The following is a 27,426-nucleotide window of genomic DNA, read 5'->3' on the forward strand; positions in this document are numbered from 1 at the left end:
GCTTACCAATCTCTTCTTGGTTTGCCAATCTCCTCCTTACCTGGTCTTAGTCTTTCCACTTTGAAAATAATTCTCCTCAACAGAGACCATGAAAGCAAAATAGAAGTTGCACACCTCTGGTTTTTTCTTGATCGTCAATTAGTGATGGCACAAGCCACATAGGTATACGCCTTTACAGTGCACATGTTATTTAAAATATCCTCCTCGTTGCCTTAACACTTTCACCCAATTTTCCCTTTTTCTTAATTTTCATGGCAAAGAACATAGGTTCATAAACTCTTTTTTTTCAACACATACTTGGTTATTGACTTTTTTAATCAAAAACAACAACAACAAAAAACCCAAAACAAAAAACACTCCTTTTAAAACGAATCCTGAACAATTACCCGGTTCATTAGATGCCTCCAACTACCCTCAACTTTCTTCCTCATTGTTAGTATAATTTATAATTGTATTGCCCTAGTTTTGACTTTTGAAACTTCCCAATCTTCTTGAGGTATCTGCTTTATAATGTCTTTGGTTTCAAAAAGTTCAGAAAAATAAAACCAGTTTTCCTAAATAGAGCACATGTCATTATAACTTACACCTCCCTCCTTGGGGCTTAGAGATTCTAAAAGGGTCAGAGTTATACGCTCAATTTTATTATTTCAGCTTCACCAGTAGTTGAAGAACCAAAGAGATAGTTGAGAACTAAGGAAAAGAAAATTCCTTCTTTCCAGTGAGAATTAAATAAGAGCATAGATACACTCCTTGAACCATAAGAACTTTTCAGGGACTCTGCCTTTAGAAAATGAGATTTCTAGCACCAGTATAGGGAGTTATAATCTCCTATAACTTATCTTGTGTTTGTGTTTATTTTATTCTATATTTATAATACATTTATAAAACAGTAAGAAATAGTTATCCATATTCTATCCATACTACTTTAGAACAATACTACTTCTTACTTTCTCCCCTCCTACCTACAACCAAATAACCTTCACTCTGCTTCTACTTTCTGTTAACTACGGCCCCTTCTGATCACGTTAAACTCACTCTTAAACCTAAACCAAATAGAAGTTTTTATTGTATATTCAGCATAAGATGCTATAAAATGTGTTCTTAGGTCCTTTCAAGTAATCATGGGAGTGCCAGAAAACAATTTGCTAGAAAAGGTAAGCTTAGAGAGTGAGATAAATAGGGAAGAAAAGAGGATATTCACCATCCTACCTATATTTGTACAACTCTTTTAACCACTAAAAGCATTTTCACATTCTTGATCATTTTAGCCCCATAAGAAACCTCTGAAGTTAGGCAGAACAGTTATTATTATCCATACTGGAAAGGTAAAGGAAACTGGCATAAAGCAATAATTTTATGTTTCAGATTAAATTAATGGGAAAGCTAACACTGGAAACCAGAAACCACAATCTCAGATTTTAAAATTCGAAACACAACCACCACCTATGACAGAAAAAATTAGTAACTGAGAAACTAGTAAGACAGGATTATCACAATAGGTCATTTTGGGACAACACTATAACCTCTGAATGACCTCTTCTCAACCACAAAACCACCTGTCATAATATAGAAGGAGAAACAAGGACTTGGCCTTACCTGGTACCTCTGAGACAGACAGCAGAGGCAATACAGTAAGGACTAAGCACCATGACAACCTAGTTCCCAGTCCTATTGGAAGAGACTGCCTCTTCACAGTGTAATGGTCACACTGTTCTAAAACTGCTGTTTTCATCTTTCCCTTTCTCACTGATTTGAAACAAAGCATGATCAGATCAGAAATGCTAACCTCAGGAAAAGCAAGTAAGTCTAGATCTGGTTTCAGCTCCATTTTTCAACATTTTGGATTTCTTCAAATTGCGTATCGGGCTCCAAGACTCCATTTCTACTAACTGTTTAGTCTATAGGATAAAACATGGGAAAGAGAAACTTTCTGACTCTAAAAAACTTATCTATAATAACAGTCTCTTCTTATACACACACACAAAATACAGACCTATATGTATATGTCTCTTTTATAAAATATTTTGCACTGAAGAAAACACTTATTAAGATAAAGGACAAAGAAAAGGTGATTTCTGGCATCTTATCAACCCAAATTTCTATTTTCTGGTATCTTTATGCACCTAATTACCCAAAAAATGATGTTCATAATGACCAAAAGGTGCTACCAAATCTTGAAGTGCCTTCTGAATCCCCAAAGATTAAACTAGAATGTATATAATATAAAGTATAATGTATACAATATAAAATATAGGGGTTGGGCTTCCCTGGTGGCGCAGTGGTTGAGAGTCCACCTGCCGATGCAGGGGACATGGGTTCGTGCCCCGGTCCGGGAAGATCCCACATGCCGCGGAGCGGCTGGGCCCGTGAGCCATGGCCGCTGAGCCTGCGTGTCTGGAGCCTGTGCTCCGCAACGGGAGAGGCCACAACAGTGAGAGGCCCGCATACAGCAAAAACAAAAACAAAAAAACAATATAAAATATAATGTATCCTAATTCTCTGAATAATGGTCTGTGTCCCAGCCATTACTAAGCAATATACTATCCTTCCATCATGATGGATAAGAGATTTTTATTATAATATTTTGCTAAAAATAGTGATTATTATAGTTTCCATTTATTGTTACCCATTCTGTACCACTGTTTTCCATGAAGGGAAAAAAATTTCATCAATGAAGATGAGAAGTTATCTGATACTCTGGTTTTAGAAGATTAAGACCTTGAGAATGAGTACAGAGAATTGAAGCACTCTTCTACAGCTATCTTTTAACTGTTAGTCTTGTAAATCATATAAATTCTCTTACAAGGTAATACACAAATATGTACAAATGAGAAAATAAGCCCAGAAAGGGTAAGTGACTCATTCAAGATTATACAGCTACATAAGCAGGAAAACCACCTGGCTTCCAAACAGTCTTTTCTTTGCACTGCATCATTTCTCCAGTCTGAAGAAGGAGTAGAAGAAATGCAGCATAGTATACTTTGTGTTAAATTCCAAATAGTTTGGCATTGGACATATAACATGACATCAGCAAGTTATTTGGCACTGTTCAAAACAGGTGGAATTTAACAACATATCACACTCAAGGTCTTCATCTGTTGCTGGATCCATGTTACTATTTAGGCAAAAAGTTGAATAAGGAAAGAAATGCAAATGATGCATCGAAGTATTTCCTATGTATTTATCTCTTAAATAATTTACAGCATTTTTAATAATTCAAGCATCAGTTTTCAAATACTTGGTTGTTTAAAGTTTCCTAGACAATTGTTAGTTCAAAATCTTAATTACCTCTAGTAAATTATCAAGGCATTTTAGATTTTCCTCTCAAAACTGTAAAGGGAATGAAAAAAATTTTATGTATTATCATCTTTCAGAAAGAAACAATGGCAAATGGAAAAACAGATTGATGTTACATGTCTCAATGTTATCAGTAATTCTTTTTTTAATTGTTTCAAGGAAATTTGTGCGTGAATACTGGTAACAAATATCAAATTCAAGGCAGTATTTCCCAAATGAGGTAACCTTTTAATAGGTACAAGTGATATCGGAAGCTGAAACAGTAAGTCTAAAGATAAACAACAAGGACATACTATATAGCACAGGGAGCTATACTCAATATTTTGTAATAACCTATATAAGAATCTGGAAAAATATATATATATGTAAAACGGAATCACTTTGCTGCACACCTGAAACTAACACAACATTGTAAATCAACTATACTTCAATTAAAAAAAGTAATAAATATTAAAAAAAAAAGAAATCTAAAGATGCAGTTTAGTACAGTGGTTAAAAGCATTGACTGTGAAGCCAGATAATCTCTATGTCTTGGTTTCCTCATCTATAAAAATGAGGAAATAGCTCTATTCCTACCTCTGAGGATTGCTTTAAAAATTAAATAAGATAATCAGTATAAATAAAAGAAAGTGGCGGACATGTAAACACTATGAAAGTAATAGCTATTGTTATTCTAAAATTTGTTAAAAAAAAAAATCAGCAACCCACTAGAAGAATTTAGCATATCCTGACCTCAAATACTTCAGGGCCCTGTACTAATTATTAAACAAATGAAAAATCTCTATTAAAAAGTCACAGAAAAGATATGAAAGTAGGTACAAATAAGTGAGAAGAAGGGGCTCAAATATCTTTCAAATTCACTTAATTCATTTACTTAAAATAATATGCCATGCTGTTAATAAATAGGCTTGTATCAATAAAAACATTGAAATGATTTGTTGTAATAGGCACCAAACAGGAAAATATAGGAAAATAGTCACAGGCGTTTGGTAGATGATTCCCTTTCTAATGTATCAAACCTAAGTTATTAACTACAGGATACAATCTCTATGAGAATCCATGTATTTCAGTCTTCTATTGGAGGTTCCTTCAAATTTTCCACTGTAAAACTGGCAGCCTTTATGAGGCAAAAACATACTTCTCTCTTTTCCTCAGGATGATAACCAAAGGAATCTGCCTCTAACCATCTAGTCACTCAGCCAGCGTTCAAGAGATAGCCTTCTATGAAATAATGCCATTTGCAGCAACATGGATGGACTTAAAGGTTATCATACTAAGTGAAGTAAGTCAAAAAGAGAAAGACAAATACCATATGATATCACTTATATGTGGAATCTAAAATATGACACAAATGAACCTATCTATGAACAGAAATAGACTTACAGACATAGAGAACAGACTTGTGGTTGCCCAGGGGGAACGGAAAGGGGGAGGGGCAGTGGGGGAGAGATGGATTTGGAGTTTGGGGTTAGTAGATGCAAACTGTTATATATATAGAATGGATAAACAAGGTCCTACTGTACAGCACAGAGAACTATATTCAATATCCTGTGATAAACCATAATGAAAAAGAATATAAAAAAGAATGTATGTATGTATAACTGACTCACTTTATTTTAACTCAACTATACTTCAATAAAAATAAATAAAAATAAATAGATAAATAAAAGAATGAAATAAACAGTCACAAAATAAACTCTTCACAACTCCAAACCAAAAAAAAAAAAAAAAGGGGAGAGATAGCCTTCTAAGTGTGTTACGGCTCTGCACCCTCAAGTAGGAAATGCAGTTCCTAAATCCAATGCGCACAATATCATAAACCCAGTAAGAGAGAAATACTAATATTGCAAAGGATTACGGAAACAGAGAAATATGACAATAATATAAATATTTCCAGGACACTTAATGATTTATGAAGTACCTATCCATTCATTATCTTCTTTAATTCTTGTCGCTAACTCTGAACAGATAATCTTTTCCATTTTAAACTCAAGAATACTAAAAGCACAGAGGTCTCTACAAGATTGTTCATGTATTTTAATAAGCAGTCATCATCTTATCTTTGACTGTATTTTCATCAACTATATTACAGCCCTGAAAAAACAAAGGTCATGTTTTCTGTTTTCCATTTCAGGTCATGACCGCTTTCCATTGTCCTGTCTCAGTCAATCCTTTAACTCCCTACCTCCATAAGCTCTGTGCGTGTCCTCCCTTATCTATCCTTGCATATCTCCACCTCATATATACCATATTAGATTGTGATTTTCCTACTAGAGCTCTGAGTGGGATAGAAACTGTATGTCTTTGAGACTATTGTGACTAGCACAGCATTTGTCACAAAGCAAATGCTCAGTAAACATTTAGTGAATGAATGACTAAATAAACATATAGAATGTTAATTTAAAAAGATGAAAAGTTCATAAAATGAATGATTCTGAAAAAGGTCAACTAGCAAAAAAATATCTACTTTCTTTTTTACACAAAAACTAATATTTTACTTCATGAAAATATATAAATACAGTATCATATTCAAGTATATACTCTTTAATATTTTTAATGTAATTTGGCAAAAGAAGCATAAAGAATAATACAGTAAACATTCTTATTTTCAATACACAGCCTAAGAAATAAAACATTACCAGTAGTTTTAAACTTTTATATTACCTGTCTATTTCAGGGTCAAACCAAAGACAATTTCAAATGTGTGGGAATTAAAGAAATAAGTACACTATTATGCTTCATTTCCTTAACTCACTTTTCTGTTTTGAAGAATATTGCACAACCATCCACATGCTTTCTCTCCTGCTCAGACATGATTTTGGCACGTGACTTTGGAGAAAAAAATCCATCATATCCACGCTCCTTCAATGCTGGCAGAAAGAGAGTGAAGTATTGCTCTGTTTCCACTTCCTGAGATGACAAAGAAACATTATCATTGACATGACAGAGGAAAACTAAGATATAAAAACGTGCAGCATTGTGAGTAAGGTGTGACTAAGTTAAAATACTTCACTTAAAAAATATTATCTAAGTACCTTACCTTATTGATAGCAGCCACCATTTGACAATGGCAGCTTTTTAAAACCTAAGAGAACCAGAAAATAACGTGATTTTCTCATGCTCACACAGGTAGTTGTTCCCAAGTCTCTTGACTCCCAATTTAGAATTCATTCCACTATACTTCACTTCCTCAACTGGTAAATGAACAATTGAAAGTTGGTCATATTATAGATTAGGTGGTATGGAATAGCAAATTTTATATTATAAAGAGGTAATTTTAAAAATTATTTCAAATTTCTCAACTGTGGTAGAAAGAAATGATACTCAAGAGTGAAAAGCTTAAGATCTACCAACAAAAAATTCTACTTAAGGAATTTTTAGGTACCTGAATACCAATAATCCAATGGTCTGTGTTAAAGTAGTAATTATTAAGTTAGACCCATAACATATTTTTTTTTTTTGCGGTACGCGGGCCTCTCACTGTTATGGCATGTCCCGTTGCGGAGCACAGGCTCCAGATGCACAGGCTCAGCAGCCATGGCTCACGGGCCCAGCCGCTCCGCGGCATGTGGGATCCTCCTGGACTGGGGCATGAACCCGTGTCCTCTGCATCGGCAGGCGGACTCTCAACCACTGCGCCACCAGGGAAGTCCCCCATAACATATTTTTAACAAATCTTTCCAAATGAAATAATCAAGTGTGAAGATAATGATTTATGTATGCTAATGCTCATAACAACATGATTTTGTAACAGTCAAAACATAAACAGCCTGAATGTCCAACAGTAGGGAAAATGCTAAATCAATTAACATATATTCATATAATTGGCTTTGAGGAATTTTAGTAACATGGGAAGTGTATTAAGTGCAATAAACAAGGTACAAAATACATCAATGGTGTGATCTCTATTTTGAAAACATATCTGTACATATCTGTAAATAAATAGGCAAGTGAATTTTTTTTAAAGTGTACAAGAAATACTTCAGAACTTTTAACCCAGCAACTATATTTGGGATATGGGATTAGGTGTTTTCCTCCATTATTCTTTTTTTTTTTTTTGCGGTACGCGGGCCTCTCACTGTTGTGGCCTCTCCCGTTGCGGACCACAGGCTCCGGACGCGCAGGCTCACTGGCCATGGCTCATGGACCCAGCCGCTCGGCGGCATGTGGGATCTCCCGGACCGGGGCACGAACCCGTGGTCCCCTGCATCAGCAGGCAGACTCTCAACCACTGCGCCACCAGGGAAGCCCCCTCCATTATTCTTTATATTTTTTCAAAATTTCCAACTTCTCTAGAAGTTGTAGAAATATCTGAGGTGCTTATTAAAATTGTCCTTTTTTTTTAAGAGGAGAGAAAATAATTGCTTTGGGTTTTCCTTCGAACACAGGAACTCTCCCAAAAGTAAGATCTTCTATAATTTTTAGGTTCACCTTTAAGTTAAAGACAATTTAATTTCTATAGTGTTACCTGAAGACTAATGATATCTGCGTCACAGTTAACAATTTCTTCCATAATTCCCTTTTTCCTGTATTCCCAGTTTAATGCCCAGGATGGGCAATAGCCATATAGCTGCCGGGTGGCGTATTTATCACATAACACATTGTAACACATAACCGTGAATGATGCTAAGAAGTGGGAGAAAAAAACAACAGACAAAAGGGAGAAAATTAGACAATGTTTTCTAAAGCAATATCACATATACACCTACACAAGCACACATGCCACACAAACATACCCCAAATATCATCATCGTGAAATGCCTTGGGCAAGATTCCATTAAACTACACCTATAAAACTTCACTGGAATCCATCACATCAAAGTCCTTTTACCAGAATTAGACTAATACTTCATATTTGTGATTTTTTAGAATATTTTAATAAAAGTTCAACTTTTAAATCAGAATGCCATTTTTTTGCACATAATTTACTGAGCAAAACTTTTCTCTATAAATGGAATAAAAGTAAATTTTAATTTTTCTCGTTAAAAGGCTCTAATTTCATTAACTTGTATTAACAAAATATCCATACTTAATACTTTTTTGGGTCTCTTAATGCTCTCACTGCTCTAAGCCAGAAGAATATGGACTAACAAAGTTCAGTCATAAGAGAATCCTTTTTTACCAAATCAAATGTTCATTTTTAAAACTAAATTCTCATTTTAAAATGCCTATAAAAGGACTACAAGCAAACTAATAGGAAAACGCAGCTTGTATCCCTGCTACTCAAAAATGTGCTCTAAGTACCAGCAGCATCAGTTATCACCTAGGAACTCAGTACTGAAGAATTTCTGCCTTCACAAAGACTTAATGAATTGGAACCTGCAATTTAACAAACTCCCCAGGTGATTCATATGCACATGCACACCAGTTTGAAAAGCCCTGATTTTTATCATTAATTCTCTATCCTGGCTGTCCATTAGAATCAGTTTGTAGAACTTTTTTAAAAAAATGCTGATACTCAGCACCCTACTCCAGACTAATTAAGTTAGTATATTAGGATTTGGGTATTAATATTTTTAAACAGCTTCCCAGGTGATTATAATGGGCAGACACAGTTGAGAATCAAGTACTTAATAAAAGGTGAGGAATCCAAGAACGAAGTAACACTTGACTGAAGTTGATTCAAAGTCAGATGATGGGAAAGGTATTAAGAGAAACTTAGTTCAACGGTCCCCTGGAAATCTGACTGGTGGCCATTTTGTATACTGGTACCTCTTTTCACTATCTGGGATTAATTCTTACATAGTTTAATTACCATTATAGTTTTGTGGCTATAAATCACCCTTAACCATTGTTAGTTATTATACACATCTCCCTATGCATCAGAAGTAAAAGGCATTTTTAATATCTTTTTTTTTGTTTTTTGTAGCACTGATTCTACTCACGGAAGTCAGACAACCCAAGAAAAATCCATAGTGGTTTTTCAAAAAGGAAAACCCAAGAACACATTACTTGAGAATTCAACAACTAATGAAAACTTGTTTCTGTTGTTCCTCTTCTTAATGGAAATGAAGGTATGTGATATTAGGAAAGATCTTCTTCAAGATTATGTTAACTCGTGCTCAGAAAGGGATTACTTTGAAGAACTAGAAAATGGTGTTTTTAATATCATTTTAATACCAGAAAGGGAACAATTAATTACACATTAAGGAAGGCTAAACACAAAATAAATCTGCCTAACTTAAGGCTTTGTAGAAAAACTGAGGTATTCGTTTTACTCAGACCATCAATGTGAATCCTGATAACAGAAGTGTTATTCTTGATAACACTGATACAGTACCTCTTAGAACAGGCTGATACTATGGCTCGAGTGTGGTGGTTTTAAAATTATTACCTCTAGAAGATACAGAAATGTACTAATATGATAATATTTCTCAGTGTTATTAAAATATAAATACAACCATGAACACATTACACTTCGCACATCTCCCGATACCTAAGCAAATGATTTTTTCTGAATCCTTCCACTTCTTAGCTTAAATTAAAAAAAAAAAAAAAAAAAGACGGGCTTTATATTGTTGTAAAAGTACATAATAAATTCTGTGGTTTACTCTTTAAAATTAAGTATCAGTATTCAGTGATTGGTTTGCCTTCATATTAAAACAGTAAAATTTTCATTTTTAAAACAAAATTAGGTATCATGAAAACTATCACTTGTGATTAAGAAGAATATTAATTCATAACAACTTATTTTAAGCAGAATTCCCAATCATAAAATGTCTAATGAGCAGTAAGAAGCCCTATAAATGTCAAATCATCATTGGTCTGCACCAGAAGATAAAGGTTTCTATTTCCTACATGACTGCAGTTCTAGAAATGCTAAATCATATAATTAAACTGCTCAAATCTTCACCCTATATCATTTCTATACCCTTGGCCTGGTATCGTATTTTGTTTCCAATACAGTAAATTGAACTCAGTCTAAATTATCCTTCTACAAAGCATTATCAGCCTACCCACTCAAGAAAGATAAAGTATCTAAGTAGTTTAAAATTTTTCAGAAGAAAATTCATTACTACTCATTTTTCTTAAATCACCAAACCCTATGTGAAGATGCCACTTGGAAAGCTCTATTACAAGAACTAATTTTAAAACCAAGAGCTGCATCATTGTGAAAGGTATGAGATCCCTGTACATAGGCCTTAGGGTAGACTTTTAAGTCTATTGATCAGTATTTTAAAACACATCTACTCAGGGGAGGTAAAATGAAGGCCTGTCAATTTTATCACAAAGCCCAAATGGCATTTCAAGTATATCTGAAAAAAGTCAAGGAAGAATAAGAAAAACTATTTACCTGATGGCAGAATTTGGTCTCGTTCTTTTAATGTAATCCATGGCCTCGGAGGAAGCTGCTCTGGATGAACTGGAAAAAATGTATATTCTTTTAAACATATGTTCATGTCTTTCTAAAATCAGTATCATTTGCTTTGTAAGGTCAAATCAGCTTCTGTTTTCTCTTCAGCTATAATGCCTCACAAACTGACTTAAAAATATAGTACTGAAATATAACGAAGATTTAGAAGCTGAAGGAAGTTGACAAAGAGTTCTGCATAAAACACGTAACTAATATCCAAAAAGAACATGAGGAAATTCAGTAGTGGCATTTATACTTACACAGTATTTATAAAAAAGTACCTATTTAAAACCTTAAGTAAGGTTGCTTCCATGTCCTGACTATTGTAAATAGTGCACAGTGAACATTTTGGTACATGACTCTTTGAATTATGGTTTTCTCAGGGTATATGCCCAGTAGTGGGATTGCTGGGATTCTGTTTTTAGTTTTTTAAGGAACCTCCATACTGTTCTCCATAGCGGCTGTATCAATTTACATCCACCAACAGTGCAAGAGGGTTCCCTTTTCTCCACACCCTCTCCAGCATTGATTGATTGTAGATTTTCTGATGACGGCCATTCTGACTGGTGTGAGGTGATACCTCATTGTAGTTTTGATTTGCATTTCTCTAATGACTAGTGATGTTGAGCATCCTTTCATGTGTTCGTTGGCAATCTGTGTATCTTCTTTGGAGAAATGTCTATTTAGGTCTTCTGCCCATTTTTGGATTGGGTTGTTCGTTTTTCTGATATTGAGCTGCATGAGCTACTTGTATATTTTGGAGATTAATCCTTTGTCAGTTGCTTGTTTGCAAATATTTTCTCCCATTCTGAGGGTTTTCTTTTGGTCTTGTTTATGGCTTCCTTTGCTACGCAAAAGCTTTTAAGTTTCATTAGGTCCCATTTGTTTATTTTTATTTTTATTTCCATTTCCCCAGGAGGTGGGTCAAAAAGGATCTTGCTGTGATTTATGTCACAGAGTGTTCTGCCTATGTTTTCCTCTAAGAGTTTTATAGTGTCTAAAGGCAGGACAGGAATAAAGACGCAGACACAGAGAATGCAGTTGAGGACACGGGGAGGGGGAAGGGTAAACTGGGACGAAATGAGAGAGTAGCACTGACATGTATACACTACCAAATGTAAAACAGATAGCTAGTGGGAAGCAGCTGCATCGCACAGGGAGATCAGCTGGGTGCTTTGTGACCACCTAGAGGGGTGGGATAAAGAGGGTGGGAGGGAGACGCAAAAGGGAGGGGACGTGGGGATATATGTACACATATAGCTGATTCACTTTGTTATACAGCAGAAACTAACACAACATTGTAAAGCAATTATACTCCAATAAAGATGTTAAAAAAACAAAAACAAAAACATAAGTAAGGTGTTATGTCTTAATTACACATATAAATTGTGTTGACCCAGCTTTGTTCCCAGCTGGTAAATCAAAGCTATGTGAAGTTTCAACACACTGACGAACAAAATATTCAAATATTTTTAAAATAAAAAAAAAAAATATGCATGCATAATAAAAATTACTGAATTTTCTAACAGGGCTTTCATTTCCTAATTTTACTCTTTCTTTCATAATGTCAATGCAAAGCAAGAGATTAGAGCTACATTATACAGAAAAAAGGAAGGCACTGGTTAAACATTAACTGCTCAGATATGATTGTCAGTACTATGGAACTAAATGTTACCAAACTATCAGATGAAAGAAAATTCCTAAATTAAGATTTAACTTCCTCTTTTTCTTCTCCCTTTTAAACACATTTGCAGTTACAGAACAATTTGATTAGAGTTTACAGATTTACCCAGGGAATCAGTGGATAAGAAATGTATTCCTTTAAAACAAAAACACTCCATCATCATCCAGCCATAGAAATTTTGACCACGGTATCCAAGACCTTTAAAAAAGTTTCACTTTACTAATCATTTTGATGTTCTGAAGTCTACCTAAAGGATGCCTGTTTTAGCAGCCATGCTTTTCACAAAGTGAAATGAACGTTATTTTGCACAGTCCATATGAAGGTCATCATAAGATGACAAACAAACCATCCAGCTGGTTCAACACACTGAATCCTGGAAAATAATCATGCCTGCTAGGAGTGCCATGCCAGAATCTTGGCAACTATCTCAAAAAATGGAAAGCTCATTATGTAAATATAATGAAGAGTAAACAAGGAACTTTTTAGCTGCTGGGATCCTTATTAGCAAATAGTTAAACATTCAGAAAGCACAAAAGATATCAAAATAAGACAAGTAAGGTGATGTCAACATTCTGACGCTTCCCATATCTTAACTGATACAGCACAATATATCAGTGTAAGTAAAACGTATAATATTCCTCAACAACAACCAAAGAACAAAAACATAGGAAAAAATACTCTATCTCACCAGTAACCAGGAAACATTAAAAAATGAGATAGCATGTCTTTATCTAAATTGACAAAAAAAAATTTTAAGTTTACTAACATCAGGGTTGGTGGAGGGCATAAGAAACAGATACTTGCATGTACAACTGGTGGGAAGTGTACAAATTGGTACAGCTCTCTGGGAGGACAAACTGGCATCATCTTTTAAAATTTAAAACATTCATGTCCCTGTGACCCAGCAATTCTATTTCTTGGTATCAGCCCTATCTGCTTAAAGCAGCATTCAAATAGATATTCATTATGCCACTGTTTGTAACAGCAAAAGCAATGGCAAATGGTTATTATCCATTTCACAGAAGTCTATGCTACAGTTTAAAAGAAAAAAGATACATGTGTGCTAAAGTGGAAAGGTATATAAGAAATACTGTTGAGTGAGAAAAAAGTAGAAAAATATATATGATACATTTTAATTAAATAATAAGATACATTATAATAATAGGATATATTTTATTAGAAAAAAATTTAAAACACACATGCAAAGTAATACCATAAAACTTCTACTGGTATAATTTTTATATGTAATGTCTATAGACATGCCTACAAGGATACACACCCAACTTACAAGTGTGTTTACTTACACGGAGGGGACGGGAATTAAAGGTAGTGGTCAAAGGAAAATCTAGTCTTAACCGGAATTTAAGTATTTCTTACAAGGAGAATAATATATTCATGTATGGCACATACTTAAAATTGACTTTTTTCAAAGATAAAATTGCATAGCCGATGATATGACAAAGGAGAGGAATACAGAGTTATATGGGCCAACTATCAAATCAGATAAAGACTGTTTAATAGATAAATCTATATGGTCCTAGACATAGCACAAGGATTCGGATCAAAATTGAAGATAAGTCTATTCTCATTATGAAGAGAACAACAGCAGGTGACATCTTAATACGTCTTTCAGCATCATACCTATAATGTGATAAAAACAATTCTCCCATTTTTATCTCCCACACATGCCACACTAAGTGCGAGACAGCCCTGAAGTCACCAGGAATAGACCCAGGGTGGCGAGGCATGCAAGGAAAGTTCTGATTTCCCACACCTCCCAGTGGCTGGCAGCACTGGGCCTGGTCTCCCCACAGAGAGGGTGCCAGCTGAGCCTGGGAGGACCAACAGAACCCACATGCTAAACCTAAATTGGCTGCCTGCTATTGAGGTTTTTAAAAGGTCATGAATCCCCTAACAGAATATTCAAACTATCCAGGGCACAACTGAAAATCACTGGTCATACCAAAGAACAGGAAAATCACAACTTAAGTGAGAAAAGACTACCAACAGACAACAACACAGAGATGATTCAGATGTTGAAATTATCTGACAGAAATTTTAGAGCAGCTATCATAGAGCTGCTATGAAGAGTAATTACAAATTCTCTTGAAAACTGAAAAAACAGAAAACCCAAGGAAAGAAGTAGAAGGGCACAATAATAATGATAACCAAAGATAAAATGATTGAATTTGAGAACACATCAAGAGAATTTACTCAATAGGAACAATAAAAAGAAAACTGAAAAAAAAAATGAACAGAGCTTGAGAAACCTGTGGGACTATAACAGAAGATCTAAGATTCATATCATCAGAGTTCAGAAAGAGAATGCAGACTTAAAAGTATTCTAAGAGATAATGACTAAAAACTCTCAAATTTAATAAAAACATAAATCTACAAGTTTAAGAAGATGTGCAAACTTCAAACAATAAAACCAAAGTAAGCCACACCAAACTACATCATAATGAAACTGCTAAAAATTAAAGACAAAAACCTCAGAGAAATGACACATTACCTAAAGGGGAACAATAAGTTTCTTTTCTAAAACCATGGTGCCAGAGGAAGTGATAATGTGCTAAAAGAAAAGAACTGTCAACCTCAAATTCTGTATCCAGCAGAACTTTCCTTCATAAATCAAGGAAAAATAAAGATGTTATCAAAGGAAAACTACAAGACTTTTTTGCTAGCAGACCAGCCCTTATAGAATGACTAGAGGAAGCTCTCTAAACAGAAAGAACGTAACAGAAGAAATGGAACATCAAAATGGAAGGAACAGAGAATGACTAATATTAAGGATAAATATAACAGATTAACCTTCTCCGCATAAGCTTCTTAAATCGTATCTGACGGCTGAAACAAAAATTGTAACGCCTGTGTGGTACCTAGTACAGGTAGAGGAAATACTAGGGACAATAATATTTTTAAAGTGGGGAGGGTGGGGGGCTTCCCTGGTGGCGCAGTGGTTGACAATATGCCTGCCAATGCAGGGGACACGGGTTCGAGCCCTGGTCTGGGAGGATCCCACATGCTGCGGAGCAACTGGGCCCGTGAGCCACAATTACTGAGCCTGTGTGTCTGGAGCCTGTGCTCCGCAACAACAGAGGCCGCGATAGTGAGAGGCCCGCACACTGCAATGAAGAGTGGACCCCGCTTGCCACAACTAGAGAAAGCCCATGCACAGAAACGAAGACCCAACACAGCCATAAATAAATAAATAAATAAAAATTAAAAAAATAAAAAAGTGGGGAGGGTGAAGGGACACAAATGGAAGTAGGGCATCAATAATTCACTTAAAGTGATAAGACACCATTATCAATAGACTGTGCTACGTATGTATATTGTGATATCTAAAGTTACGACTAAGAAAACTATACGAGACAATATACTCTAAAACAGCATAAATAAAATAATATGGAATCCTAAAAAAATGTTTAAGTAACCCACAAGAAACCAAGAAAAGATAAATGAAGGAGAAACAAAGGAAACAAACAGAATACAAGTATCAAAATGGCTGATTCAAGTTCTACATATCAATAATTATTTTAAATGTACATGGTCTAATAAATACACAAATTAAATGAGTGGAATCTTGGCAGAGTAGATAAAAATCATGACATATAAGTCAACTGTACACTAATACAAGAAATTCACTTCACATACACATAGTGAAGCTGAATCTAAGAGTACGTAAACATTAAACAAACCAAAAAAAAGCAGAGTGGTTATGTTAACATCAGATAAAGTAGACTTAAGAGCAAAAAAGATACTAGGAACAAGGGAGGTTATTACACAATGATAAAAAGATCAATTCATCAAGAAGATGTAGCAATCCTCAATATGTATACATAAACAACACCACTTCAAAATACATGAAGCAAAGACTGACTAAGCTGAAAGGAGAAACAGACAAATCCACAACTATGGTTGGCAATTTTAGCACTATAACATCTGGTAAGACTACTAGACAGAAAGTTACAAAAAATATAGAGGAATTAAATACCACCAGCCACCGGCATGATCTAATTTGCATGTGAAGAATACTCCACCCAACCAACCACAAAATATATACTTTTTTCAAGCACTCAGGGAACATTCACCAAGATAGACAATAAAACAAACCTCAAGAAATTTAAAAGAATTGAAATAACACAGAAGGTTTCCCAACTGGTCCCAAACTGGAATCAAACAAAAAGTTAGTAACAGACAACAGGAAATTAAGTAACATATTTCTAAATAATCCATGAGTCAAAGAGGAAGACTCAGAGGAAATTTTTTTTTAAATACACTGGACAGAATGAAAATGAAAATACAACATATCAAAATGTATGGAATACAGCTAAAGTAGTTCTGAGAGGGAAATTATAGTGTATAGTGCTACATTCTTACATTGAAAATGAGAAAAGATTTCAAATCGACAATCTAAGTTGTTACTTCAAACAAGAAAAAGAACAAAATAAACCCGAAGTAAGAAGACAGAAGAAACTACTAAGATATAGGGATACAAAAAAGTTTAACATAGAAAAAACAGAAAAAAGATATACAGTGCAAATTCTAACCAAAGTAGAACTCACGCAGCTATATTTTTTCATGTAGCTATATTAATATGAAAGTAATAAGAATAGCATAATGATAAAAGCTTCAAATAACCAGAAAGATGAAACACATGAAAATATATCCTCAATATATATAATTAAAAGTTGCAAGAACTACAAGAAGAAATAAATCTGTAATCAAAGTGGGATATTTTAACATAGCTCTATTAGTAATGAATAAAAACAAAGTAATCACTAAGTATATATAACACATTCAAATTAGCAAACTTTAATATACATACGATGCTGTACCAAACAACTACAGAATTCACATTCTTTTAAAGTACATATTTAACATTTATAAAAAGTAATTAAGCATGAGCTGGCTAATATATAACACATTTTTAGAATTTAAATCAGAGTACGTTCCTTGACCACAATGGAATTAAGCTAGGAATCAATGACAAAGAAAACTAGAAAAACTCCCCTAAAAATAAAAAAATAAACTTCTAAATGACTCATCAGTCAAAGAAGAAATGAGTGCTTGGAGAAATATGCTGAACTGAATGATAATGAAAATTATACAAATTAAAACTTGAAGGATACAGCTAAAAGTCATGTTTAGAGGGAGATTTAATAATGAATACATCAGAGGAAAAAAATGTCTAAAAGTGAAAGATTTAAGTGTTATAAGAAGTTAGAAAGAAAACAGCAAATGAAACCCAAAGAAAGCAGAAAGAAAAAATAAAGATAAGAAATTACTGATAGTGGGAAAAAAAGTATGATAGAGATGACCAAAAAAGCTAAAAATTGGTTCTTTTCTTCAAAGAAAATATTGATAAATCCCTGGACAAGACTATTCAAGAAATAAATAGAGGCAACACAAACAACTAGTATCTGGAATGGAAAAGAGACATCACAATACATTAAATGGACATTAAAACCTCATAAAAAGATATTCTGAACAACTGTATGCCAATAAATTTGAAAAATTAGATAAAATATTCAAATTACCAAAAAAAACTTTCAGAAACTGATAAAAAGAGAAATGGAAAATCAGACAAGTATTATAGTTATTAAAGAAATTAAATCAGTAATTGAAACTGCCTACAAAGGAACCCCAGGCTCAGATGTATTCTACCAAATATTTATGAAAGAAAGAATACCAGTCTTAAATAAACTCTGCTAAATAACAGAAAATGATAAAATAATCCCCCAAAACTTTAATGAGGCCAACATAACCTTTATATTAAAACTTGACAAGAAAAATGACTGGCCAGTCTCGCTCAAACACACATGCAAAAAAATCCTAAGTAAAAGATCAGCAAATAGAAACAGGGATATATAAAAAGAATAATAATATATTACAAGTTACTTGGGCTTATTCCAGGAATACAAAGGTGGTAATATGAAAAACCATCGATGCAATTACCAAATTAACAGAATAAAGGACAAAAATTTTATACTCATCTTAATAGAAAAAAAGCATCTGATAAAACTCAACATTTATTCATATTAAAAAATAACAGGGCTTCCCTGGTGGCGCAGTGGTTGAGAGTCCGCCTGCCGATGCAGGGGACACGGGTTTGTGCCCCGGTCCAGGAAGATCCCACATGCCGTGGAGCGGCTGGGCCCGTGAGCCATGGCCGCTGAGCCTGTGCGTCTGGAGCCTGTGCTCCACAACGGGAGAGGCCACAGCAGTGAGAGGCCCGCGTACCGCAAAAAAATAAAAAAACAATAGACTCTCTTAGCAAACTAGGAATAGAAGAAAATCCTTAATCTGATTAAACTATCAATATAAAAACTACAGTGAATGGGCTTCCTTGGTGGCGCAGTGGTTGAGAGTCTGCCTGCCGTTGCAGGGGACACGGGTTTGTGCGCCGTTCTGCAAGGATCCCACATGCCGTGGAGCGGCTGGGCCCATGAGCCATGGCCGCTCAGCCTGCATGTCCGGAGCCTGTGCTCCGCAACGGGAGAAGCCACAACAGTGAGAGGCCCGTGTACCGCAAAAAAAAAGAAACAAAAACTACAGTGAACGTCCTACTTAATCATAAATTATTAAAAGCTAATAAATTATGAAATTAAATGATACCCATTATGACCACTTTTAGTTAGCAGTTTACTGGTAGTCTTAGCAAGTGCAATAAAGAAAAAGAATAAAGGATATAAGAATTAGAAAAATAATATTAAAAGTAGAATTTACAGATGATATGCTTGCGTAAATTGACATTAAAATGCATCAGGATTAAAATGAATTGAGCAAAGTGGTTGAATACATATTTAGCAAGTGTTCAGCAAGGTGGGAATACCACGAAGTATACAAAACTCAATTGCACTCCACAAATCAGCAATATCCATTAAGATACTATTTATTTTCAAAAAGACTATAAAAGCATCAAAAAAAGTCAATACCTAGAATAAATGTAATAAAAACGCACAAGACCAATACACAGAAACCTAAAACTAAATAATGAGATAAATTAGAGAAGGCACAATAAATAAAAGAATATTCTACACTGTTAGATTAGAAAACCCAGTGTTGCAAACATGTCAATTCTTTCCAAAGCAATCTACAGTTGACCCTTGAACAATACAGGGGTTAGGGGCCCTGACTCCTGTACAGTCAAAAATTTGCATATAACCTTACAGTCAGCCCTTCATATCCACGGTTCCACATCCACAGATTCAACCAAACGTGGATCCTATAGATCCTATTATTGAAAAAAAAATCTGCATATAAGTGGACCCGTGCAGTTCAAACCTGTGTTGTTCAAGAGTCAACTGTATCCCCAATCAAAATCCCTACACTTGGGTGAGGGGAGAAATTTGAAAAGCTGTTTCTAGCAATTTTAATAAAAATACAAGGCAAAAGAAGCATGGGGCCAAAACTAGCCAAGACTTTATAATCAAATCAAGAGGGAAGACTTACTCTACTGTATCTCAAAACATTTTACAAAACTGCCATAATTAAGAACAATGTTATACTGCCATAAAGACTAGAGGAAGAGAACAAAAAATAGAGAATCTAGAAATATCATAAAAACACTGATGATTCATGACAAAGATGGCACAAAAAAACAGTAATGAAAGGACAGTCTTTTCAATAAATGGCTAAGGTTTAATACACACATGGAAAAACTGACTCCTGTGTTACACAAACTCAATTCTGGGAAGACTATAGCTCTAAGTGTTGCAAGTAAAAAATGGAGTTTTTAGATACTAGCATAGGAGAATACATTCATGAGCTTGAGGTAGAGAAAAATTCTTAAAGAGAACACAAAAGCAGTACCACACTAGAAAGATCAATAAAGAGAGTATGTTAAATTTTTTCTGTTCATCAAGAGACAAATTAAGAGAGTGGAAAATCAACAAGAGCACCAGAAAAGGTATTTGCGACATATGTTATCAACAAACAGCTTATATCTAAAACACATGAAAAACTCCTTAAAAATTACACACACACACCACACATGCCATATGGCTGGGTCAACAGGCTATATCCATAGAGACAAGAGATACTTAATTTTTAAACAAGAAGGAAATAACATACACATGCTTTGTATACAACTTAACAGCCACATATTCTTACTTTCTTACTAAAAGGACTTCTCTAATAAGTTTGTTATCTCTCTCTCATCAATCAACCAAAAAACTTTTAAATTACATTAATTTGATTTCACCTTATTGTAAATCTTACGATTTTTTTAAATTTTGTATGTAGGTGGGTGTCTTCTATAATACAATTAAAAAGAGTACAGCCAAAATATTGTGATGATGGCCTCTATTGGGATCTAGATTTCTCTAGCTCTGTTTTAAGATTCTGTATTTCAGAAAGGTATTATTCCAAGAAAAATATCTGAATTTAGTAGCATCTCCATTCTTTTAAATATATTTTGAGTGTTTAAACAAACAAGTTTTAAGTCAAATACTTAATAGCTTTCTTACATTAAAAATTTTTCATTTGGAATACCACTATTTTGATCAGATAAATCTGGTGCTCTTAATTAAAATCTTGCTTTCAAAATTTCCACAGATGTGTAGTGAATCCAACAAGTCATTTCATTCTTGAAAAATGTGCACAATATGTGGGTTCCAAACATTCTGCATCAAATTCAAACAATTGATAACTATGCATCTTTGTGATTAAGAGCAAGACAATCTTGAGTTCACAGCTCTGGCATTAATCAGCTGTGTACTTAGGTAAATTACTTTATTCTCCGAATCTCAGAATTTGCATCTGTATAATGCCAGTAAAAATTCCTACCTCCTAGATTCCTAAAAAGATTCAATAAGATAATGTAACTAACGATCCTAACATAAAGCACTCAGTACGTGAAAAGAAGAATGTCCCACTACCATGGAATATACTAATGCCAGGAACTTCAATCCTACAAGCAGTTATAAAACAATGGTCAGATGCCTCCAATAAAAAAATTTTAAAAATAATAATAACAACAACTAAAATAAAATGGTCAGAAGCTCTTAAGCAACATGTGATCTATTAGCTAACGGTAATATCTGTAGAGTTTACTGCTTTGTCATTAATATTTACCTGCAAGATTGTCAAGCATGAAGTTCAGTAGCTTTCGGGTTCCATCTGGGTCCTGGTATAAATTGAGAATATCCTGTGATAAAGGATTGCCTAAAGACAAAGAGAAAAATAAAATCTGTAAGAGTTACAATTGGAAGACAAAACAAATATACACTATAAAACAAAATACTAATTTTCTAAAGTGAATTTTACTGTACTTAATCTGTTACATAAATTTAAAGAAATCATAGGAACTAAATACTCTGTTGAGCAAGTCATAAAGAAAAACTTCAGAAGAAATATTTCTCTCCAGATTTCAGTTTATACTGTACACCTGTAATTTGGGTGTGTCAAATCACATATATACATACATACATACATACACACACACATACACATATTAATCTTGGTCAGTTCTGAAGTAATATCAAAACTTGGCACCCTTAAGTAACCCATAGTTTCTACATTTATCTTTGAAGATAATACTCTAACTGAAAGAAAAACAGCCTTGTATGAGAAAGAACAAGTGATATAAACGAGGGTCTTCCTAGTTAGAATATTTATACTACACATGGAGAAAAGGAAGGTATTTCAAGTGAAAAGAAAACCTATCATTACCAAGATGAGTTAATGAAATGTAGAGGGAAATAAGAATTTTTTTTATGACAGTGATCGGGGTATCTGAATACTGAGAATACAGATTTATCAAATTTCAAAAAACAAACTACTGTTAACAGTCTATATATTCTCTTAAGAAATAAAGGCGGTATTTATTAAGACAAGCATGCAAAAATAGTCTAGCAAACAGATTTGAAAAAACAAAAATTGAAGACCTTTCAGAAATGAAGTTTATAACTATTAAAAAAAATCTTCGGAGGAAGACGGGAAGATGGCGGAAGAGTAAGACCTGGAGATCACCTTCCTCCCCACAGATACACCAGAAATACATCTACACGTGGAACAACTCCTACAGAACACCTACTGAACGCTGGCAGAAGTCCTCAGACCTCCCAAAAGGCAAGAAACCCCCCCACATACCTGGGTAGGGCAAAAGAAAAAAGAATAAACAGAGACAAAAGGATAGGGACGGGACCTGCACCAGTGGGAGGGAGCCATGAAGGAGGAAAGGTTTCCACACAGAAGGCCCTTCGCGGGCGGAGACTGCAGGTGGCGGAGGGGGGAAGCACAAAAAAAGAGGTGCAGAGGGCAAAGCAGACAGATTCCCGCACAGAGTATCGGTGCCGACCGGAACTCACCAGCCCAGAGAGGCTTGTCTGCTCACCCGCCGTGGCGGGCGGAGATGCGAGCTGAGGCTCAGGCTTCGGTCGGAGCGCAGGGACAGGACTAGGGTTGGCGGCGTGAACATAGTCAGAAGGGGGTTAGTACGCAACAGCTGGCCGGGAAGGAGTGTGGGAAAAGTCTGGACCTGCCAAAGAGGCAAGAGACTTTCTCTTCCCTCTCTGTTTCCTGGTGCACGAGGAGAGGGGATTAAGAGCACTGCTTAAAGGAGCTCCAGAGATGGGCGCAAGCCGCGGCTAACAGCGCGGACCCCAGAGACGGGCATGAGATGCTAAGGCTGCTGCTGCTGCCACCAAGAAGCCTGTGTGCGAGCACAGGTCACTGTCCACACCCCCCTTCCCGGAAGCCTGTGCAGCCCGCCACTGCCAGGGTCCCGTGATCCAGGGACAACTTCCCGGGGAGAATGCACAGCGCGCCTCAGGCTGGTGCAACGTCATGCTGGCTTCTGCCGCCGCAGGCTCGCACCGCACTAAGTGCCCCTCCCTCCACCCCCACCTCTGGCCTGAGTGAGCCAGAACCCCCGAAGCAGCTGCTCCTTTAACCCCGTCCTGTCTGAGCGAAGAACAGACGCCCTCTGGCAACCTACATGTAGAGGCGGGTCCAAATCCAAAGCTGAGACCCTGGGAGCTGTGAGAACAAAGAAGAGAAAGGGAAATCTCTCCCAGCAACCTCAGAAGCAGCGGATTAAAGCTCCACAATCAACTTGATGTACCCTGCATCTGTGGAATGCGTGAATAGACAACAAATCATCCCAAATTGAGGAGGTGGACTTTGAGAGCAAGATTTATGATTTTTTCCCCTTTTCCTCTTTTTGTGAGTGTGTATGTGTATGCTTCTGCGTGAGATTTTGTCTCTATAGCTTTGCTCCCACCATTTGTCATAGGGTTCTATCCATCCGTTTTTTCTTTTTTAATTTTTTTCTTAATAATTATTTTTTATTTTACTAACTTTATTATATTTTATCTTACTTTATTTTATTTTACTTTATCTTTTCTTTCTTTCTTTTCTTTTCTTTCTTTCTTCTACTAATTCTATCTTTCTACTTTTTCTCCCTTTTATTCTGAGCCGTGTGGATGAAAGGCTCTTGGTGCTACAGCCAGGAGTCAGTGCTGTGCCTCTGAGGTGAGGTGGGAGAGCCAACTTCAGGACACTGCTCCACAAGAGACCTCCCTGATTCACATAATATGAAACGACAAAAATCTCCCAGAGATCTCCATCTCAACACCAGCACCCAGCTTCACTCAACGACCAGCAAGCTACAGTGCTGAACACCCTATGCCAAACAACTAGCAAGACAGGAACACAACCCCACCCATTAGCAGAGAGGCTGCCTAAAATCATAATAAGGCCACAGACACCCCAAAACACACTACCAGACGTGGACCTGCCCACCAGAAAGACAAGATCCAGCCTCACCCACCAGAACACAGGCACTAGTCCCCTACACCAGGAAGCCTACACAACCCACTGAACCAACTTTAACCACTGGGGACAGACACCAAAAACACCGGGAACTACGAACCTGCAGCCTGCAAAATGGAGACCCCAAACACAGTAAGATAGGCAAAATGAGAAGACAGAAAAACACTCAGCAGATAAAGGAGCAAGGTAAAAACCCACCAGACCTAACAAATGAAGAGGAAATAGGCAGTCTACCTGAAAAAGAATTCAGAATAATGATAGTAAAGATGATCCAAGATCTTGGAAATAGAATAGAGAAAATGCAAGAAACATTCACCAAGGAACTAGAAGAACTAAACATGAAACAAGCAATGATGAACAATACAATAAATGAAATGAAAAATACTCTAGATGGGATCAATAGCAGAATAACTGAGGCAGAAGAACGGATAAGTGACCTGGAAGATAAAATAGTGGAAATAACTACTGCAGAGCAGAATAAAGAAAAAAGAATGAAAAGAACTGAGGACAGTCTCAGAGACCTGTGGGACAACATTAAACGCACCAACATTCGAATTATAGGGCGTCCAGAAGAAAAAGAGAAAAAGAAAGTGACTGAGAAAATATTTGAAGAGATTATAGTTGAAAACTTCCCTAATATGGGAAAGGAAATAGTTCATCAAGTCCAGGAAGCACAGAGAGTTCCATACAGGATAAATCCAAGGAGAAATACGCCAAGACACATATTAATCAAACTGTCAAAAATTAAATACAAAGAAAACATATTAAAAGCAGCAAGGGGAAAACAACAAATAACACATAAGGGAATCCCCATAAGGTTAACAGCTGAACTTTCAGCAGAAACTATGCAAGGCAGAAGGGACTGGAAGGACATATTTAAAGTGATGAAGGAGAAAAACCTGCAATCAAGATTACTCTACCCAGCAAGGATCTCATTCAGATTTGATGGAGACATTAAAACCTTTACAGACAAGCAAAAGGTGAGAGAGTTCAGCACCACCAAACCAGCTTTACAACAAATGCTACAGGAACTTCTCTAGGCAAGAAACACAAGAGAAGGAAAAGACCTACAATAACGAACCCAAAACAATTAAGAAAATGGGAATAGGAACATACATATCGATAATTACCTTAAATGTAAATGGACTAAACGCTCCCACCAAAAGACACAGATTGGCTGAATGGATACAAAAACAAGACCCATATATATGCTGTCTAAAAGAGACCAACTTCAGACCTAGAGACACATACAGACTGAAAGTAAGGGGATGGAAAAAGATATTCCATGCAAATGGAAACCAAAAGAAAGCTGGAGTAGCAATTCTCATATCAGACAAATAGACTTTAAAATAAAGACTATTAGAAGAGACAAAGAAGGACACTACATAATGATCAAGGGATCGATCCAAGAAGAAGATATAACAATTGTAAATATTTATGCATCCAACATAGGAGCACCTCAATACATAAGGCAAATACTAACAGCCATAAAAGGAGAAATCGACAGTAACACATTCATAGTAGGGGACTGTAAAATCCCACTTTCACCAATGGACAGATCATCCAAATGAAAATAAATAAGGAAACACAAGCTTTACATGATACATTAAACAAGATGGACTTAATTGATATTTATAGGACATTCCATCCAAAAACAACAGAATACACTTTTTTCTCAGGTGCTCATGGAACATTCTCCAGGATACATCATATCTTGGGTCACAAATCAAGCCTTGGGAAATTTAAGAACATTGAAATTGTATCAAGTATCTTTTCTGACCACAACGCTATGAGACTAGATATCAATTACAGGAAAATATCTGTAAAAAATACAAACACATGGAGGCTAAACAATACACTACTTAATAACGAAGTGATCACTGAAGAAATCAAAGAGGAAATCAAAAAATACCTAGAAACAAATGACAATGCAGACACGACAACCCAAAATCTATGGGATGCAGCAAAAGCAGTTCTAAGAGGGAAGTTTATGGCAATACAATCCTACCTTAAGAAACAGGAAACATCTCGAAAAAACAACCTAACCTTGCACCTAAAGCAACTAGAGAAAGAAGAACAAAAAACCCCAAAGTTAGCAGAAGGAAAGAAATCATAAAAATCAGATCAGAAATAAATGAAAAAGAAATGAAGGAAACGATAGCAAAGATCAAAAAAACTAAAAGCTGGTTCTTTGAGAAGATAAACAAAATTGATAAACCATTAGCCAGACTCATCATGAAAAAAAGGGAGAAGACTCAAATCAATAGAATTAGAAATGAAAAAGGAGAAGTAACAACTGACACTATAGAAATACAAAAGATCATGAGAGATTACTACAAGCAACTCTTTGAAAATAAAATGGACAACCTGGAAGAAATGGACAAATTCTTAGAAATGCACAACCTGCCAACACTGAATCAGGAAGAAATAGAAAATATGAACAGACCAATCACAAGCACTGAAATTGAAACTATGATTAAAAATCTTCCAACAAACAAAAGCCCAGGACCAGATGGCTTCACAGGCGAATTGCATCAAACATTTAGAGAAGAGCTAACACCTATCCTTCTCAAACTCTTCCAAAATATAGCAGAGGGAGGAACACTCCCAAATTCATTCTACGAAGCCACCATCACCTTGATTCCAAAACCAGGCAAGGATGTCACAAAGAAAGAAAACTACAGGCCAATATCACTGATGAACATAGATGCAAAAATCCTCAACAAAATACTAGCAAACAGAATCCAACATCACATTAAAAGTTTCATACACCATGATCAAGTGGGGTTTATTCCAGGAATGCAAGGATTCTTCAATATACGCAAATCAGTCAACGAGATACACCATATTAACAAATTGAAGGAGAAAAACCATATGATCATCTCAATAGATGCAGAGAAAGCTTTCAACAAAATTCAACACCCATTTATGATAAAAACCCTGCAGAAAATAGGCATAGAGGGAACTTTCCTCAACATAATAAAGGCCATATATGACAAACCCACAGCCAACATCATCCTCAATGGTGAAAAACTGAAACCATCTCCACTAAGATCAGGAACAAGACAAGGTTGCCCACTCTCACCACTATTATTCAACATAGTTTTGGAAGTTTTAGCCACAGCAATCACAGAAGAAAAGGAAATAAAAGGAATCCAAATCAGAAAAGAAGAAGTAAAGCTGTCACTGTTTGCAGATGACATGATACTATACATAGAGAATCCTAAAGATGCTATCAGAAAACTACTAGAGCTAATCAATGAATTTGGTAAAGTTGCAGGATACAAAATTAATGCACAGAAATCTCCTG

At 35.6% G+C, this 27,426-nt stretch overlaps 1 protein-coding gene across 5 annotated transcripts in view; it reads right to left on the bottom strand.

The window, feature by feature from the left end:
• The window catches only part of CNOT6L (CCR4-NOT transcription complex subunit 6 like), a 120,286-nt gene that overhangs the window by 23,125 nt on the left and 69,735 nt on the right, over window positions 1–27,426 (bottom strand). For all 5 annotated transcript variants that reach the window (XM_082837601.1, XM_082837598.1, XM_082837602.1 and 2 more), the window contains exons 5-8: window positions 21,417–21,506; window positions 10,592–10,660; window positions 7,766–7,923; window positions 6,053–6,207 (exon numbers count right to left, since the gene is read on the bottom strand). In XM_082837601.1, coding sequence (XP_082693727.1) covers window positions 6,053–6,207; window positions 7,766–7,923; window positions 10,592–10,660; window positions 21,417–21,506 — 472 coding nt within the window. The remainder of the gene's footprint in view (window positions 1–6,052; window positions 6,208–7,765; window positions 7,924–10,591; window positions 10,661–21,416; window positions 21,507–27,426) is intronic.

This window comes from Leucopleurus acutus, assembly GCF_964270905.1.
Source record: "Leucopleurus acutus genome assembly, chromosome: 4".
Lineage (NCBI taxonomy): Eukaryota > Metazoa > Chordata > Mammalia > Artiodactyla > Delphinidae > Leucopleurus > Leucopleurus acutus.